The sequence below is a fragment of the Aptenodytes patagonicus genome, chromosome 23, assembly GCF_965638725.1.
Source record: "Aptenodytes patagonicus chromosome 23, bAptPat1.pri.cur, whole genome shotgun sequence".
In the NCBI taxonomy this organism is placed as follows: Eukaryota; Metazoa; Chordata; class Aves; order Sphenisciformes; family Spheniscidae; genus Aptenodytes; species Aptenodytes patagonicus.
Window position 1 is genome coordinate 3593886 of NC_134971.1, and position 19195 is coordinate 3613080.

Below are 19195 nucleotides of genomic sequence, written 5' to 3' on the forward strand. Positions count from 1 at the left end.
ATCAGTGGAATAATTTGTATATCAGTATATCATTTGTAGGCACACTTGACTTGCAAATCGAGTGCTGAAGCATTAACCAGTTGTAATACTAGAACTGCAAACTTTATATGGGATATTGGAAAAACTCCTCCTAGAAATCAGACGACATCCTAATGCCTTAGTAGCTTGACTTAGTAGGAAAATTCTCTACCTTGAGACCCCAGCATCTGCAGAAGAGCAGGGAATGAGGAAGAGTGATAATAAACACTCTCACAAGATTTTCGTTCTACAAGCGTACTGGATAACAAACACCTGTCTCAAGATTTTGGTTTACAAGCATACTGCTTGTAAACCTGCTCCACGTTTCTTTTTCCAGACCAGGTTTAGCTGCATGTGTCCAAACCGGAGTGCCTGTTCTAGCCTTCCCTCTGACACTCCTATGCTTTACTGTTACTTGCTTCCACAGAAATTTCATAGTGCTACTTTTTTTCTTTCCCCTGGTGACAGAACTTGGATTTAACAAAGAGAAAAATGCTTCATGAAGGACCCCTAATTTGGAAGGTTAATCGTGACAAAACTATCGGTGAGTCCTGTTCCATCAACTGACTTAAAGTTGGGTTTGTATGTGTTTGCTGAGAAGGAGAGAAAGAGAAAGCATTTCTGCAGTTTCCCATTATGATTCTTACTGCCACCTATAATAATGCCTGTGTGTTTCTCAGAGCTGATTAAATTATTCTTGTCAATTCTGGAATGTGCTGGAGTATCATTAAGGCCATGCAGGGAACAGCAGTCAGTCATGAGATGATCCAATTCTATCTGTAGCTTTCTGCTGTAGTTTTGATGAGGAAGATTTGCAAGCTTTGCCTAGAATGGCATAGCACTGATTACTGCCTCTGCGTGAGTAATCAAAAGTGCAGCTTTTTTCTTTCTGCAGGGGTGTGATAGAAAACTATGAATCTTTAACTCATTCTGGGTTCTTTTGCACTCTGTGCAGATCTCTATACTCTGCTTCTGGAGGACATTCTGGTGCTGTTGCAGAAACAAGATGATAAACTGGTACTGAAGTGTCACAGTAAAATCTTGGCATCGACAGCTGATAGTAAACACACCTTCAGTCCTATCATCAAATTGAACACCGTTCTGGTTCGTCAGGTGGCAACAGGTCAGTGTAACCAACTGAGAAAGCAAAAGAGGAAGCAAAAAATGAAGATTAGATCAGTTGAGGGTAGATGTTTTTGTCTAGAATTCCAGAGTAGAACATGGAAAAATGCGTAGGCTTAATTCTTGGTTGTCCAACGTCTTGCTTTGTATGTATGAGCTGTTTAACTTCTTTGCATCAGTAATAGGCATGGCTTGAGTTTTAAATAGACTTCTAAATTAAAGTACTCTGATTGTATTAGATGAAAGGTACTCTAGAAGTTATTAGGAGGGGAAAGAGGAGAAATAAATCTGTTTCAAAATGTTTTGGGTGGTAATGGCTCTTCCTTTCAGGACTAATAGACAAATTTCCTGGATAGGGAAAAATCGATGTTTGTATATTATAGCATTGGAGGGTTATCTCATGAACTCTCCTTTCATTGCTTCTGGTTGGGGTTATGCCCAGTTTTAGGAATTTTCAGAAAGCTATGTGGGACAAGGCATCTAGTTAAATTCTTCCCTCCCTGTGTTGCTTCAGATAACAAAGCTTTCTTCGTCATCTCCATGTCAGAAAACGGCGCCCATATTTATGAACTGGTGGCACAGACTGTTTCGGAAAAGAATGTGTAAGTAATCGGTTCAGCTCCATCTGCTGCTTGATTTGTTGTACCTGAGAGATCTTTTACATCTGCTTGCCTGTAGTAATTGTGCAGGTGTCCATGAATTACCTGAGTCCCTTCTCTAAGCTTAGCTGAAAACATAGCTATGTTGGCTTATGTAGGAAGTATCCAAGGATAGTCTCTCCCAACTTATAAAAAGAAGGGGGAGGGTGTATACACATACGTTAGTGAGCGTGTGTGTATGTGTATATGTATATATACACACACATATGTATTAAAAAAACCACCCCATACATACACTCAATGCTTTTGTTGGTGGTGGTTGCTGTCTGGCTCACTCCAACCCCTTTTCTGACCTCAAAAATGCTTTTCTTTACCCTTGCAATTCTGGTCTTATGTGACTGACTGCCAGATAAGTAACTGAAATAATCCTGCATCTTCAAGCAGAACCAGTTAGCCTTGCAGACTTTGATACTAGCATCATAAGCACCCCAATGCATGAATTTGATTCCCTAGCTAAACGCTTTTTTCCCTCTTCGGTAGAAATGCTTTTCTCTAAGGTATAAGCAGGGCATAGACTTACTTGTATGATACATAGCAACTGTTCTAGCATGTAATATATGAAACTCTTCAGTTATACGTGAAATGTTACTTAATGTTTTCATATATATTTATATATAAAATAACTGCCTCACCTGACAATTCCTGCTAAGGTCCTGTCATTCATTTCCTTCTGCTGAAGAGTATCCTGGTGAGGTGAGTGTTATGCTGTGGTGCTTCACTTGCGGCTGCAAGGTATTACTGAGGAACTGAATGTAACGAAATAAAAAAAAACAGAAAAGAAAGATATTTCTGATAAGAAAAGCAGTAATAATATTAGCTGGATTTAAGAGGTGTTAAATAGAGAAGTATTCATTATGCTTTACATCTTGCATGTTTTTATTTGGTGTTTCTACTGCAGATGGCAGGACCTTATAGCTCAGATGGCAGGGACTGTAAAAATGGGGAGTACCAGAAGAGTGATTCCATTACCACAGTCAGGACCTGGCGAGTAAGTAAAAGTAGCTGGAGTTAGAAGGGCTGGTTTTTCTTTTTCCAGTACCCCTTCTTCTGCTCAAAGATTGCCAGCCAAAGCACGGATTCTCATGTAGCAATTCAGACATACGTGACTAAAAGAATGTGTTCATTCTTTCCTTCCTGCAGAGAAGAGCGTGAAGAAGAGGAGCAGCAGAAGCTCAAAGAGCAGCATGACATTCCTGCCAGTAGTCTACAAAGTCCAGGTAAAACAGTGGTCCAGGTAAATGGTATTGGTAGATTTGCTACATGGAGTGCAAATGTGCCAAGCCATATTCCTTGTGGTAGCTTTGACACTTTTCTGGAAAGGAATGATTTCTTTACAAGTCATGTAGAGAAGTGATACTGAACCTCTTGGAAATGTACCTCTTACTATTTCCATCTGTTTTATAAATTAATGGGAAAGATTCTTTTTTCCCCTGGAAAGAACTGGCCTTTTACCAAGCCCATGCTCAAGAACTGTATTTTTTAGCGTTTTCAGAGATTTCTGTTTGAAGCAAAATTTTCTGTAGTTTATCATCATATTTGACATAGTTGTTTAACCTGAATGTCTGTTTTCTGTTTACTAGATAAAGATTTGGGCCTCGAATCTCCTTTAATACTGAATGCTCAGTCTTCTTCGCCCATCATGTCTGAAAAGTCCAAGGTAGAAAGTCTTCTTGTGTCAGAAAGACAGTTTGATAAAGTGCAGCAGGCAGACCTGACACTTAAAGATTCTTCTGCGTGCTATGAGCACACAACCACCAGTTTACCTTCGGTATCAGAAGGGCAGTGGGCATTGGATGCGTTAAGGAACTGTAAGTATCTGTGGGCAGTGTCTGGTGGGATGTGATTTGGAGATGGAAATTGTTACGTCAACCGTCTAAATCAATGAGCTAAAATAAAATCTAAAGCCCATTTCTATTAACTATCAATTCTCTCTGTGCTGTAGATCACAGCATAGCAAAACAAAATGGATCCGCCAGCAAGGAATTCTAAGTTCTGAATTCATATACTGGCCCTTTCCTTGGCTTTAGGCATCTCATTGTTTTTCTGTGGTTTTCCTGTGTATAAAATGATGGTGGTAATGAATTGTTACTTACTGTCCATGAAGTGCTTTGATGACAAAATTATATTGCAGAACTTTGTGCAGTGCTGTACAGTGCCATTGCTAGTCAGCAGTTTTTTAAAAGGCAATGCAGTTAGCCTGTGGACTTACTTTCATAGCACTAGAGCAGAATAGGAGAGGTTGCATGAGTTGCAGAATATGATTTTGCATATTTTTTTGTAAAATCCTGCAAACAAGATTGGATACATGTGAGCTTGACAAAGTCTAGGTTCAGGTTTTCTGAGGGCTTGGGAGGTGGTGGCATATAATTAGTTCAACACCTGTGTGTGTTGAGAGGAAATTTTCCTGATGGACAGATTATTCCGTAAAATTGTTTATAGAAGATTTTTAATCATTTTGTCTGCGGTCTACCTCCTTTCAGAGGAAGAATGCAGGGCTATGCAACCTACTTGATCAGATCTAGAGGTGCAATTCCTAAATATAACTTCCTAAAATTTGGATGAATTCATTAATCCATATATCTCTTCTTGGCAACTCTGAAAGGGACACGAAGTCCCTTAGTTGTACTTGGAGGGAATAGTCTTTATTGCTTCTCTGTGGGTCATTTGCTTTTACCAAAATGCAGAGCGTACATATCCTTGGCCCGAATTCCCTCTTCCGTCTCTCTGTACAAGTAATGTCAGTTCTCTGCAATCTAATAGTTTATATTGGATCTTTTGATCCATTTATACTTCTCCTTCTTACAGGATTCAAAGTCCTTTTCTAATTCTGAATGCTGTACAAATGTTCTTGCTACTTGTTTTCAGAGACCAGTGATAAGATAATCTTAGTCTGCGGGGTGTGTAAAGATAGTGTTAGTGGCCCAGCATCTCACGACTATTCAGACTTAAAAGAGCATCCCTCTAACAGCAGAAGTGGATCGCTCACATTTTGACAAGAGCCTTCCACTTAGATGAGTGACTGTTCTGTTGTATGAAATCATAGCTTATCTTGGGTGTTATAGGAGCATTATATGGTGAGAATGAACAGTGTTCTTATGCTCTTGACAGTATCATATTTTTGTTTTGAACAATGTGTCCTTATTATGAAGTGTTTGGTTGGGATAATTTGAGAGCTAAAGGAATGTGGGTTGAAGTTCAAACAAGCATAAATTTGCATGAAATTTTAGGGAAAATGTATCTTCAATTTTTTTGATCTGTCATTTCAAAGTTGAGTGGAATATTCTCAATATGCCTGTTTCTCAGGTGGGAATCCCCTATTACGGCCATAGTTTTTAGTTCATTTGAGGGCATGGGTAAAACCCAGGCATTCACCTGCACTCCAGCTCGCTTGCTGGATAATTTCACTAGATGATTTCTCTGTTTTTTCCTAAGCAAGATGGAACTTGTACTGACGTGTTTGCTCTTGCTTGTAAGGCAAAATGTGGAGTAAGACTTAAGACCTTACATATTTATTTTTATCCCTGTTTTTCCTACCAAGAGCAATGAGAGGGCTGGCTGCTATGAGATACACCATCTTGAAAGGATGGCCTTTATGTCTAGTTTAATCACTGTTAGAGAGGTTATGGTCTGTGAAGCCTTGTGAACATTATCTCTACTTGCAGTGGGCTTGCTGAAACAATTGTTGGTACAGCAGCTTGGCTTTTCTGAGAAGGGGACCCTTGAAGACCGGCAGCGCTTTCCCAGGTTTAGGACCGTTTCTCAAGAAGCCCAAACGGAGAGTGGAAGTGAGCCTGGACTACAGCACTCTGACAATAACAAATTTCACCAGCATGGAACAGACAGAATGCTTCCGAGAACCGGAACTAATGAGTCCACAGCTAGTTATGGCCTCCGGACTTCAGCTGAATCACCAGCTTCAGGGGATGCCATGCAGCTGATAGTGAGAGACCCCAGATCAAGTAGTAACTTAGCAATAGACCGCATGAGTATGAGTCTGGAGATCTCAACCACAGAGCTGGAAGGGGTGGGTACTGATGAAAGCGGGGAGCATTTTTTTGATGCTCGAGAAGCTCACAGTGATGAAAATCCATCTGAAAGTGAACTAATGGAAAGGAAGGAGGAGGAGGATGTGCAAATACGGATCTCAGGTGAGCATATTTTATTCACTCATTGCACGATAGTCTGTCCAGATTCGGTATTGGAGACTTGAGTTCAGTTTTAAATAGAAGATACTGAAGAAAATCACAGTATGTTTTCCTCTCATGCTTACATGGTATAGGACATTTAAAGTTAACTCTCAGTCCTTGAAGTTATTTTAGCCCTGAAAAGGGCTGTGCAAACATGTACCTGATGAATTCTCTATTTTGTGAAAGAAGCAGCTGAAATACTGTGGGGTTAATACACTGTGACAGACTGTAATTACAGAGGCATGGGCACAATGCAAGCTCTTGATTGCGATTGCCACTGGACCACTTTATCGCTTAACTGACTGTTGGGACCTGTAGGGAAAACGTTTTCCCTGAAGGCAAAGCACTTCCTTAGTCTGTACGCACAGAGCTCCCGTGACTCATGCTATTTTGTAGATACTGTGTTGGCTTCTCCTGATCAAGCTTCAGAAAAGAAACTTACAGTTTAGCTTTGCACTGTTAATTGTCTCCTGTGACCTCACCCCCAGTCTGAAGCTCTTAAAAGCTTATTATTTTTGTTATTTCTATTATTATTACTACATATGCTATATTTGGCAGTTACCTGAGCAGCATCTCAAAGTGTATCTATTCTAGCCTTCAAGAAGGTTGTAGAGCTGTTAACTCGGCAGAAAATTAGCTCTAAGACAGCAGCTGTGAGCACTTTCATGGGACTTTGCACGCTTTGTGTTTGGAAAGTCCTGTGATTTTGATCAGCCGACATGGTGACACTCCACAGTACACAAGTTGAGGTTTATCTCATGTGCATGTTGTAGTAGAAGTAGCTACCAGTAGGTAGATTCTATATGACTATTAGTCTTGAAATCTCTTACCCATAAATATGCTTTTATTTACAAAATGGATTCTATCAATGTGAATAAGCCAATTTGTGACTGTCTGAATGCTGCCTTCCAACTACATATTGAAAATCATTTTTCTTTCCCTGAATTACTGAGATGTTTTAAATTATTAAAACTGCGCCAACAACTTGAAGCATCTAATTTATTTGTCACCTCTTACGCTGTGTTTACTTTCTTAACTGCACAGGGACATCAAAATTAGATTGACCTGGTTTTAGTCAATTCTGACTACACATGCTAGCTTTGCTGTAATACTGTAGAGAAATTATTTAATATAATCCTATTGCTAGGTGCAGGTTGTGAAAGCATTTCTATCTATAATTGCTTTATCTTTTAACGTATCATCAGCAAGTTAAATTTTAAGGCTAACCCATCTAAAAGCATCCTCAGGACCGTAGCTAGTTAGTGGAGGTTAGAAATCTAGCAGTCTGATTTGTCGGGTACCATTAGTGTAAATGCAGGATTTTCAGACGCTATAATAGAAACACAGATTCTGGAAAAACAAGAAGATAGGCGATTAGCTCATCTAATCATGTAATTCTCAAACTGCAGTCCAAAAACCAGGCATGATCTCTGAAGCCCAATTCAGAACCAAACTAGTCTGGTTTGATATAATCACTGTTCTGTGTAGCGTTCATAAATGCTTTTTCTTATTCATTTTAAAATGTCTCGGGAGATGGGCCTCTCACCACTTATCTTTCTTAAAGTCTGCTTAAACTGTCTACAGTTCAGTGGTTCTTGGTGATTATTTAGCTGAAGGTGTTAGTAAAAAGCTGTTCTCTTAACAGGAAATTATTTGATCCTTGATGGATATGGAACAGTGCAGGAGAGCTCCACGGATGAGGAGGTATCGTCTCTAGTTCTCCAGTGCACTGCAGGTGGCCGCACCTCTTTGGACTCTGCACGGCAGCAGCCACTTTCCCCACGGGACACCCAGTCGGATGGAGGAAGCTCCCCGTTTGCTGAGGAGATGATGGCCTCACGCTGGGGGGGAGTGGAAGAGTCCTGCTCATTCGTAGCAAGCCCTCACTTCTCTATAGAGTCACGTGTGCAGATGATGCAGTATATTCAGAAGATAGAGGATGACCTTGAAAAGTTAAAGGTATACTGTGTTTCTACTTGCAGTATCGGGGTTTTCATATTCCTTTGGTTTTATTTTAGAAAAGAGCTTGAAAATAATTTTGAGGGGGAAGAAAGGCAGCCATGCCTTTTTTTGTCTTTGGTTCTTATCTCTGGAAGCTTTTTGAAGCAGAAACTTAATGCTGTTTTGCTTGCATTAAGTTGTGGGTTACGAGAAGCAAATAGTTCCGGTAGAGCTAGCGGGTATGTATATTGCTTTGATTTGAATTTGGAGAGATTCCTGAGGGATAGGACAAAACTGATGCAAGTCTGCAACAATGGAGTTTCGAAGGGCCCACTGACCTAAGAAATATGAATTCCTGACATAAAAAGACTTACCAAATCTGTTGCATGCTGCTGTTAAAGTCAAATGAAGGTGCTAAGTTGCAGTAGACCAATAACGAGGTTTTTAGCGTCACTATATTCAAAATGATTTTTTGTATGTGGTGGGGATTCTCTATACATAATAGTCATTGCTGTAGAAGGTTTATAGCATCTTGATGTATGAGACTTACTAACATGTTAAATCAGTAGCCAGCCTTTAATTTAGCTGAAATCTGAAAAGAAAGTGGAATATTGCATGCAAATGGAAGGCTTGATAAGGATGCTGATAAAGGAGTTGAGATCCATTGTGGGTCACTGTAGCAACATGGATGATTCCAGTCCGCTCACATGCAGTGAAACTTGTCTTTTCCCATTTGAAGCCCTCTTTGTTCACTTGGTAAATAAAGAGCCACTTGAGTTTTGGGGTTTTTTTGTTTGGTTTTTAGGAGGTTGAGGAAGACTACACCATTCTCCGACGCCAAGGGCTGGCTGGATCAGCCTCCACGGGAGAGCACTCAGGTATGCAACCAGACTGTCTGTAATTGGTAGCATATACCATGCTGGCTTCAGACATTAAACAAAGAGGACAAAGTCAATTATTAATGTTTCACACACACACACAAAAGGTTTCACCTACTTCAGCAGCTCTCACAGGGCTGAGACCATGCTGATTCCATGAAAGGTCAGTTGAATCCATTGAGACTCACATGTGCAGAGGAGCTTGTTCCTTCCTCTGAAAAGGTTGTTTTCAAGCTGTCTCACCCCTACCTGCCAAACACCTACATCTCAGGATGTACAACTTCTCTTTCAAAGAAGGCTAGATTGATGTAAAGTCCCAAAGGAAGATTTTTGAATGTGTAAAATAATTACAGTCTGTCTTTCTTTTCTCTGGGGTGTCTCTGATGCTGTGTTAAGTGGTTGCCATGGGTCCTTTTAAATTGGCCTTAGGCATCCTAGAGATGTAATTGCTGGAATTACTAACAAAGGTCTTAGGGTTAAATGGGTGTGCTGTCTCTCGCATAACACGCTTTCTCTGCTAGTACTAGTGTTCAGAAATGTTAGACATTCATCTCTCATTATACCCCCCCTCTCTCTCACCACTCTTTTTTTTTTTTTTTTTTTTTTTTTCCCCTCCTCCTTCAGACAAAAGCTAGTCATGTTTTCAGGAGTGGCTGAAGATTGGATGAAGAGTATCAGGACACAGCACCCGCTGTCTTCCTTGTGGACTCTGAGACGACAGGGTTTGGACCATCCAAACGTAAACCATACTCTAGCAAAGTGGGCATGGGGTGCTTTTCCTGTGGGGCATCTGCACTATCTTGTCAGTGAGGGAGTCTGTTCTATTCTGCTCCTCTCCTTGCTACCAGAAATTCATTTTTCAGAACAGAAAAACCAAACCAAATGTACAGAGCTTTGGGTGTAGGATATAAAAATGTATTTAGACATTTAAAAAAAAAAATCAATGTATTTATTTGACTTCATTCCGTGTATCAAAAGCACATTTTAATTTTTTAATCTGCCTTTTTTGTTCTATTTTAATTGGGTAGTGACAGTTCTAGCCCTCTGCATATAGTACACCCTGCCTGCCACTGCTCCTGAACCAAAAGTCAGGTCTGAGGGGAGAGGGTGTGCCTATGTGCAAGTGTATCGTTACTTCACTGGACTGGACTCTGCACTCCCTGCTGGCAATCAAACTGCCATGTGAAGAGCTACTTATGAAGGTGTTAGGATGACTGGTGGCTGGAACTATCTGTATTCAACGATTGCATGGGAACTGCTCATGTCACCACATGTGTAACAAGAATTTTCCATGCACTAAATAGCCAGGCACTTGAGATGGGCAAACTTTCTTTTTCCCCTCTCCCATTAGGGGTCTCCTTTGTTGACATGCAAGATTAGACTGGGAGAGGAGAAAGATAGGTTTAATTTTTTCTTGACTTTGTTGGCTTTCATCATTGTCTCCTTTGTAAAGTGATAAAAATACTTGGACCTGCAGCACTTTTGTAACTCTTCTCTGGATCAAAAAGAAAAAATGCAAACCCAGAAGTGTTTCAAAGATGTGGGGCAGATCTGCCCCTGATTCACTACTGAATGAATAAGGGCTGCCATTTGAGTTAGCCACAGGTACTGCTGATTATAGGGCCAGTAAGTTTTAGTACCTGAAAGTATGTCTTGCTGAGGGCTTGGGGTGGGTTTTGGGGTTTTTTTGGGGGGTGGGGTTGGGTTTTGTTTTTTTTTGTTTTGTTTTTTGGTTTATTTGGGTTTTTTTTTTAAACTGATTTTTGCCAATGTGTTCTCACTGAAACAGAGATGTGCAAAACGAAGAAGGCTGTAACAGCTCTTTAGTACTTCCTTAGGCCTGTTCTAGTGGGTTTTGCTGTTGGAATTCCTTCCAGTCTGGGAACAAGATGTTAACTATCAGGCTACTAGCAGAGCTAACCCTGGACAGCCTCAGCTGGCTGCGCCTCTGCTCTGAAGTTGGTCCTAGGACAGGCACTTCCTGCTTGGCATAGGGTGCTTCAAGCTGTCCCCGGTATCACGGACCGTGAATACAACTGCTAGTGGAAAGTGTATAAGGCAGTCTTTTTTGCACCCTCTTCCCAAGTTTTAAACTATTTAATGAATCCAAACTGAACAGCATGCCAAACCTGTAAATCCCATTAACACGTCAGAACTGCTATAGCACTGTTTGCATCACCGCGTGCATCATGAAGTGCTGAGAATGTGTCTTTGGTCAGCATAAAGATCATACTCTCTGCTCCTTAAAAACAAACATTTTCTTTTTAACTATTGGCAAGAAATCAGATCTGTCCTTTGTCTACTCACATAGGGAAAAAACCAGTTCTTGTTCTTACCGTTAGAAATATACAAGGGATAAGTTCATGTAAAGATTGACAGAGGTTGAGCGGGGATGGTTTTGGGCCTGATGTCAAAGTTGAAGCCATGAGCCCTTATAGAGTAGGGAGGAGTTTCTTTTGTTTTAAGAGCCGATTGCACAACGTATCATTTTTCACCAGCGGAGCATTACACTGCCAACACAAGCCAAAGTGTTCTCTTCCAGGCTGGCAGGAGCTTCCTCTTCCTTGGGACCCACTCAGGACTGTCCTGTTGCACCTGTATGAGCACACTGTCAGTATTAGCCGAGCACTTCCATTCTTAGTGGGTGGGATCTCCCCTCCTCACCTTCAGCCATACGGTTCCTTTGGTTATAAACATCTAGACTTCCTCTGATAAGCCCCAAAACTAGAATGCTGCCTCATGCTGATGTGGCATCTTTTACCTGATCCTGCCAGAAAGAGAACTGGGCTATAGCCAGACTTGGTGTTTAAGGCCCTTTTCCCCTTAAATAAAAGGACACTTGTTCTCCCCCCGACTCCTCTTCATGAGTTGGCATGATGCTTGCCTGGGTCTCCACACTCCAGAAACAGGAGCAGTTATTATGACCTTAGCTGTCTAAAAGCTTTCCAGCAGTCTGCCATGGTTGATTGAAAATTACCACTGAACTCTATTAGAAAGAGCTTAGTCTGGCTTTTCAAGAGTATGCTGGGAGACCAGCAAAGATGGGACCTGTGAAAGCCTGGTTGCTTAATGCTCTTTCCTTGTGACTGAAGGCAAAATCCTTGGTTCTCCAGTTCTCTCCAAGTAGCATGAATTTCAAGGTTCATGGTGAGCAACATACTACACGAGAAGCATATAGCTGTTCGGATGGGCCATGGGAGAGCAATCTGCCCATGCTGCCTCTGACTTTTTCACCTTTGCATAGGCATTTTGTAGCATCATCCACCACTACATTGTTTCATCTCTAATAGTAGCAGCAGTGAAAAAGCTGGGAATGCAGAGTATTTATGTTGCCATATCATCCTTACATTTCTGCCTCCAGAGCTGCTGGAGTGGAATTTTCCCCACCATCCTCTAATGTTACCTTGGACATAATTCACTGAGAGGTCAGGTGCAGTTCTGTCCCTGTGACCTCTCAAGAAGTGTAAGGGGAAACATCCATGCTTTGTGCCAGGCTAATGATGATGGCAGAGAAGCCTTTGTGCTAGATGAAATGGACAGTCTCCAGAGCAAGAGATTGCAGAGAGCTTTAAGGAATGTTAGAGAAGACCAACCCATTTGAACCCAGTTTTATGGGCAATATAAATAACACACTGTGCTCTGTCCTGTTTGTTTTTTCTTTCAGCTGGCTGCCTTATGCTACATTGATCATCCTCACAAATAGGGCATTACTCCTCTAGAAAAAGAATGGTGGGGTCAGGGATCCGTTATCTTCTGAGAGCAGTAACCTGAAATAATGGGGGATTCCTTTTTCCTCTCTAGCACATCTGCTGTATGGCAGACCTCAGGCCATGTCTGTGTGGAAGGAGCTGGAACTCAAGTGCACTATTCAGGATTCTCACTTTTTTTTCCCCCTTTTAAGCCATAAGATTACCCTTTTTTAAATTCCAGTTTCCAGTGTAAGGAAGCATTTTAATTTGCCCCTGGTTGGTGATTGATTGATTGTACATTCCCTTACTCAGACTGGATAGCAGAGCAGGACAATGTTCTCTGGTTTGTTTGCCCCAGCCCCTCCTCCCCAGTGGTGTGTTTTTGTTGTTTTTTGTTTTGTCCCGTCGTCCCCCCCCCCCCCAAAAAAAAAAAACAAACCAAACCCCAAGATGAGCAAGGGTTTCTTATCTTGGGAACAAAGATGTAGTATAGCAACCATTCTTTCATATTCTTCTGAGAAATGATTTCTCTTCTGCTGTTACGGGATATAATTCAGGGACAAGCAAAAAAGTCAGATGGGTACTTTCTGGAAAGGGGAATTTCCTTCTCCTGTAGGAGCGTGGAAGAACAAATGCTAAGCCGGTGTATGATCACTCTGGTTTCTTGAACATACCTTGTCTGTAGGGAGGGGAGATTTCTTTAATGTTCCGTAGGTGGGATCAGAAAGAAGGATGAAGAATGTAAACCTCAAGAGCTAAGAAGTCTAGATGGTTTTGGTCAGCTTTCAGACAGCACTATGCCTATTTCCAGAGTTCTCATAAAACTTAGATATTCTGATTTACAGATACTGTCCCTGTAATTAGAATAGGGGTCTGATGCTTCAGCGGGTGACCCTTGATTATAATCTGTGCTTGATGGTATCCGGTATTGTTTTCTCCCTCCATTCCCCAAAGAAATCCCTTAATTCCCTCCCCTTCCCCCAAAGGTGCCAACTGACAAGCAGATGTACTGCAAAAGGGATACTGCAGCCAAAACACTGCTGTTTTATTTTGAATTAAGTCTTGTGGAGCTCTCTTCATACTAGAATATTTTTATTTTCTTTGTACAACATACAATCATGTACTCTTAACAGAGATTTACTTTAAAGAGAAGAAAAAAATCTGGAAGTATTCTTTAAAAAATACACAAAAATCTTTATTAATAATCCTGTATTTTTACTGATCATGTTTGAATGTCTAAAAAGACTTTATTGTTCTAATTATCCAGATGTATGTTTGTAAAATAGCTCTTTTATGACTTAGCTGATAAGGTTGTATGTTTCTGGAATTAAATATTGGTCACTTAAAAAAAAAAAATCTGTTTTCAGGATCTGGGAAATAGAAAATTAAAGCGTTTCAAATATCATTAAATAAGCTTAAAGGAAATAAGTTTTGTCTGCTGGATTTTTGGGGGGTTATTTTGCTTTAATTGCCTGGAGCGTTTGGCAGGACAAACTGTCTTGATCGGCAAAGGAAGCTTTCGTTTGGTACAAATGACCTTTCAGAATCTGCTGTTGCAAATGTGGGACCCCCGATTCTTCCAGTTAACACAATTCTTACCGATCAGTCGCTCTTGCTGGAGGAGAGAGCGAGAGCCTCCTGCCAGCGGCAGTGGAGATGCCCTCCTGTGCTGAGCTCTCCTGTGGGCGCTGCCTGTGCCCAGCTGATTGGCAAAGTGAGCAAAAACGCTGCTTTCGTTGTCTGGTCGAGGTAAAAGGGCCCTGTAGCTCCGAACACTGACTGGTTCTCCTTCTGCTGTGCTGTCCCCTGCTAGTTTCAGAGGAAATGTTTTGACCACCTGAACAACTTTGGTTCTAGTTGATGAGTTCACTCTAACCATCCGTATCTCAGCCCCATCCTAACCTCGTGAATAAACAGTGCAAGAAATGGATGTTTCTGGACTTGGCAGTCTCTGCTTAAGGAGCTTCTTCTAGCAACGTATCTCATTTTGCGTGTCTTCTCGAAAGGCCTGTGCCCTTTAAAAAAAAAAAAAAGGCAAAACACAGGAAAAAAAAAAAATCTATTGACTCTCAAGAGATTTTAATCGAGTCCTAAAAATTCTGACGTTGAAGGCACTGTGCTCAGACTTTCACAGCTGCTTAAGTACCTTGACCAAACTTCTGCTGGTCAGAGCGAGTTAGTGAATATCTAGTCTTTTTCTAAAGTCAAATGTGCCTCCTGAAAGAGTTGAAGTTCCAGATCAGTAAGTAATCAATGCTTCTGCGCCCACTTCTTTGCTTTGTGTTGGTCTCAACAGCAGTCTTACATGAAGGCTGTAAGCTAACAGGGTGTCTGCATATGGTATATAATATTATAATGAGTATCATGCTAAACCAGGGCAAAAGAAAGCTCACAAAATAAAATAACAGCAGAAGAGCGCTTGTTTGGGAGCTGCCTTTTAAAGGATGGTGGTGGTTGGTTCCTTGCCAAATGCAATCTTCATTGTACAGGGAAGAATGTCCCTATGTCTTCCCTCTAGTGTTGACCAGTAAGGAGGAATTAGCGCAAAACATCAACTACAAGAAAACAAACAAATCTGCTGCTTGATCTAAGCTGAGAATGATACTTCAGGATGTTCCCCATGGTAAGTGATGCCTTGGTTGTGTTTTGCACAGCTTGTAGTGCACCTGTGGCCATTCTGTTTGTTTCTGCAATTGCTAGATGGGATTTGGAAGTGGAATTTTGCCCTTTGTAGTGAGTTTCCTGCTTGGGTGCAACACGCACTATTGCATTCACTGGAATGCTTTTTGTTCACTGATACCTCACTCTTTGTGTCACTAACAGCAATTTAATGAACACTTTAAAAAGTCCAACATAGCTGTCACCATTAATGCTTTGGCTCATCTGATCATCTTTGACAATGAAATCTGAGCAGTGAGTTTTGCTTTCTGTTTCCAGTCAGTTTTGTGTTCCCGTGCTCCGGCACTTTACCTGCTGTAGGGGTTGCTTTTAAGTTTCTAGCATTGTAGTTTTAAATCCAGCCAGAACCATTATCCAATGAAATTAATTAAGTTGATTTTACTAACTTATGAGCTTATTTTTAAAACGGAATCTGTTTTGACAGTTAGGAACTGCCAGTGTGTAGCCTTTCAACGTGATACTAAGCTTGCAAATTTTTATCATTTAAGTCTTGCTGGACTAATCTTTCCCCTGAAGCATAACTGCAAGTGTTTGCTGTTCAACTAAAAGGCTGCAGCTTTATATCAGATGTTAGCCAGAGTCCATTGGGCTTAAACGATAGTTTGCTTGTGTTCTGTAAAGTGAATCTTCTTCCTTATGTATGTCTTTTGGTTTTAAACTTTATACCTTTGAAGAAGTTTGGTTTCTTCCAGCAAGTTCTTTTTGAGACTGCCTTCTCTGGAGTGTTCACAAAGACGGTGCGTATGTGTGAAGTGATGTGTGCAGCAGAACAAGACGCTTGTTTTTCCTCTCTAGACTGCTCTGTTTTACCAAGTTAGAGTTTCTAGAAGATGAAACTTCACCCTTGTGCTTGGCAGCCCTTGCCTCCCCTTTACAAGATGTGGGATAGAGCGCCTATGGGGACAGTCGCATAACAGAAGCTATATTATACTGCTTTGTGTATCAGTCCATGGGAGCACTTGAGGCTTTTCATTTCCATTCCTTTGCTGGATATTTTTCCCTTCACTAGGATCAAATAGAAATTTGAAAGAGAAGTGAAATTGAAACTTGCTGTTGAGGGAACTTGCAAATTTTTTTAATAGGGAACATCTGTGCTACGAGTTTTGTGCCAAGGTCTCTGCTTTGTTCTGTTGTCTGCAGAGGATGCTTTACATGAATCCCTATCATTTAGTGATATTCCCATCTTCAGCTTTTGACTTCCCTGGGAAGTGATGCACTCACATTTCTGATAGACAAGCTGATAAAAATAAATGAATAAAAAACAAGCACCAGAACAGAAAACAAACTAAATCAGGGATATTTCTGAATGTTTAGAGTCCTCTTTTTCTTTTTTTTTTCCCCCCCCCCCTTCTGTAGTATGTATGTGAAGTTCCTTGAGAGATTACTTTATTATAATTGGTAATCTGAGCTCTACTATGCTTTCCTAATGATGCTGTTCGTGTTTTGCCTATTTAAATGTTGTTTTATATATTCCCTTTACTGTGCTGTTGTAAATAAATGATTCAAAAGAAACAGCTCAGATTTTGCTTTGTGTCTTGGACTCAATGATCTTAAAGGACTTTTTCAACCTAAATGATTCTGAGTCTCCTGCAGCCTATGCCCTTGAATCCCAGCTAGGGATGGGAGAGAACCATACTGCATCTTTCAGGGCTCTTTCACATCCACAATCGTGGAATTAATCTCTCCTTGCTGCCTGCCGTAGATAGGGAAGGAAGACACAAGAGAGGATTCAGAGTCTTATTTTCAGATGGGTTTGTGTCATTTCTGGGTTATGTTATTTAAAGTATTGTGGTCATGCAGCATAGCTCCCAGAAACGTTGGTGTGTTTGGTAATACTTGTCCGTGAATATATCTTATGTGGTAATGCCTGACAGTTCTAGCTGGGACTGAGGACTTCACTGTGCTACGAACTTTACAAGACCAATTTCTGGGCCGGAGAGCTTGGAGTCTAAGTGAAGTTGCAGCGTGTGTTGGGATCCCGAGATGCAAGCAGTGCTAACTTTGTAATGCATCTCCTGTGCCGCTCACCTCCCAGTCTTTTTTGTGAAGTCTCTCTCCTAGTCTTTACCTAGGTCTAGGGGTATTTGCCACTGTTGCTCGCACACCCAGTGATTCCAGGGGTTTTTTTGAGCAATTAGGATGGCAGTTCTATCCACCCACCACCACCTCCCCAAATGGCAAAAGACGACTATTTATTCCATTTTGTTCCAGGAAACATCTTTTGGCAAGGGTGGCCTTGGTATTTGCTGAAGACTGTCTATTAATTACCCTTTCTTTTTATCAACTAGTCGATGGATTTTTAGATTATTGTTTTTGTTTTTTTTTTTTTTCTTCTCCCAAAGTATTGATGAAGGTTGGCATAAAATGGAAGTGTCATGTATTCTTTGCCACTTGGTTTGATTATCGTGAGGGTAGATTTATTACCAGAGAAGTGGACCCAGGCAGGGCAAGCTCACACAAAATGAATGCTTGGATGTGTTTGCTTTAAGCGTGATCCAACATTTAGACAGTAAGCACATGAGTGTAATGCTACAGTATGGGATTGATATCTAGCATATGTCTGTGTTAAGGTGTTGGCCTAACAAATCTTCAAAACTTTTTAGACACCCGTGATTTAAAAAGGAGGGTCAGGATTGCTTCCGAAGGAGAGGCTTAGGCAGCCAAAAGTTTTGATACAACTTTCAGCTCTACACTGGAAAGCTTGGAGCAGTGCTGCCCAGCAAGCGCGAGATGCAACGAAGTAGGAAAGTATGGCTGCTACTGTGCGAGAGACTTCGGAGCCATTCTGCAGAGCTCCAAGGGTTGCAAATTGGTTTCCAGCCCCATTAACTGACTTGACCACTTGTTGGAAAATGGGTCTGGGCGAAGTGTGTTCCTTGCTTGAGATGACTGTGCAGATCCCTCCTGCATTTCTCCATATCACAAACTAAAAAACCGACAGGGCTTCCTTCTTCAGTCAGTGAGCATGTATTTCTCCCCTTCTTCCTCACCAGATGGGAGTTTACAGCTGCAAATCATCAGCTGGGCTTTCGGCAGAATAAAATGCCCAAAATATCTCTGCCGCTTTCTTGCACCAGTTTGTTTGTTTCCAGATGTCTGCAGCTTATTCAGCATGAAGTATTTTCCCTGATCAATATTTTAACCTTCTTGTTGATATTTACTCAGTGCTGCTGAATAAACTGTATTAAGTGGAGCTCCATGGATGCAAGAGTAAATCTACATTTCTATCAGCTCTCTGGAGGTTTTGCAATAATTCGTATTATCTGAGGTTATTGTTATACTAGGATACTAATGAGCACATCTTCCTTCCTCCTGTCTCTTGAAGCTTCAATTCAGATCCCACTTCTGGTGCTAAAACAACATCTCAGTTCTGAATTAGCGTGGAAAGGAAAAAGCTTTGTGTTGGCCTCTTGTCAGCTCCAGTTTGAAAGAACACTTTCTCTTTAGTGTTACAAAGATGTATTTGATATAACTCCTCTGTTTCCCTTTGACCTTTGTGATAAGAAGGAGATGAAACCCTTCTCTGTGGGTCTTCATTGCATTTCTAAATCCTGCTGGAGGTTTCCACTCCTCCTAATTCTACTCTCTCCTTTTAAAACTCTGAAGTCTAATTAGCCAGCACTGAGCAGAAGAGATGCCCTCCCTTTTCTCCAGCAGTTCTGGTGTTTGTTTACTATTCGACACAAGAACTTGATTATAGAACTGCCTGTTCTATGTTGTGCTGTGCATGCCCTTTACCTAGTATTTCAACTCCAAATACTGACATTTTTTTAGCCTTTTTTTTTTTTTTTTGGTAACTTCTGTCCTGGAAGAAACGGGTTCACAATGTTTTGAAAGCCCCTCTGACCCATTCATCATCATCATTTTAGTGGATGCATGCAGCAGAAGTCAAATAGCCTCAATTGTATCTTATATTGAACTCATCTTTTTTCCTCTGCAATTTCTTTATTCCACTATAATAAAACTACCCCTGTCACTGCTGAGCTATTGCTCATCTGTCTCTCTCTATAAGATGGGCTCTG

At 41.0% G+C, this 19195-nt stretch overlaps 1 protein-coding gene across 3 annotated transcripts in view; it reads left to right on the top strand.

The window, feature by feature from the left end:
- The window catches only part of ARHGEF12 (Rho guanine nucleotide exchange factor 12), a 77609-nt gene extending 67327 nt beyond the window's left edge, over positions 1 to 10282 (top strand). For all 3 annotated transcript variants that reach the window (XM_076358662.1, XM_076358663.1, XM_076358664.1), the window contains 10 exons: positions 487 to 562; positions 974 to 1141; positions 1655 to 1742; positions 2698 to 2787; positions 2940 to 3016; positions 3380 to 3607; positions 5462 to 5947; positions 7632 to 7945; positions 8733 to 8805; positions 9430 to 10282. In XM_076358662.1, the coding sequence (XP_076214777.1) occupies positions 487 to 562; positions 974 to 1141; positions 1655 to 1742; positions 2698 to 2787; positions 2940 to 3016; positions 3380 to 3607; positions 5462 to 5947; positions 7632 to 7945; positions 8733 to 8805; positions 9430 to 9440 (1611 nt within the window). In that variant the 3' untranslated portion in view covers positions 9441 to 10282. The remainder of the gene's footprint in view (positions 1 to 486; positions 563 to 973; positions 1142 to 1654; positions 1743 to 2697; positions 2788 to 2939; positions 3017 to 3379; positions 3608 to 5461; positions 5948 to 7631; positions 7946 to 8732; positions 8806 to 9429) is intronic.
- The last annotated feature ends 8913 nt before the right edge of the window (positions 10283 to 19195 follow it).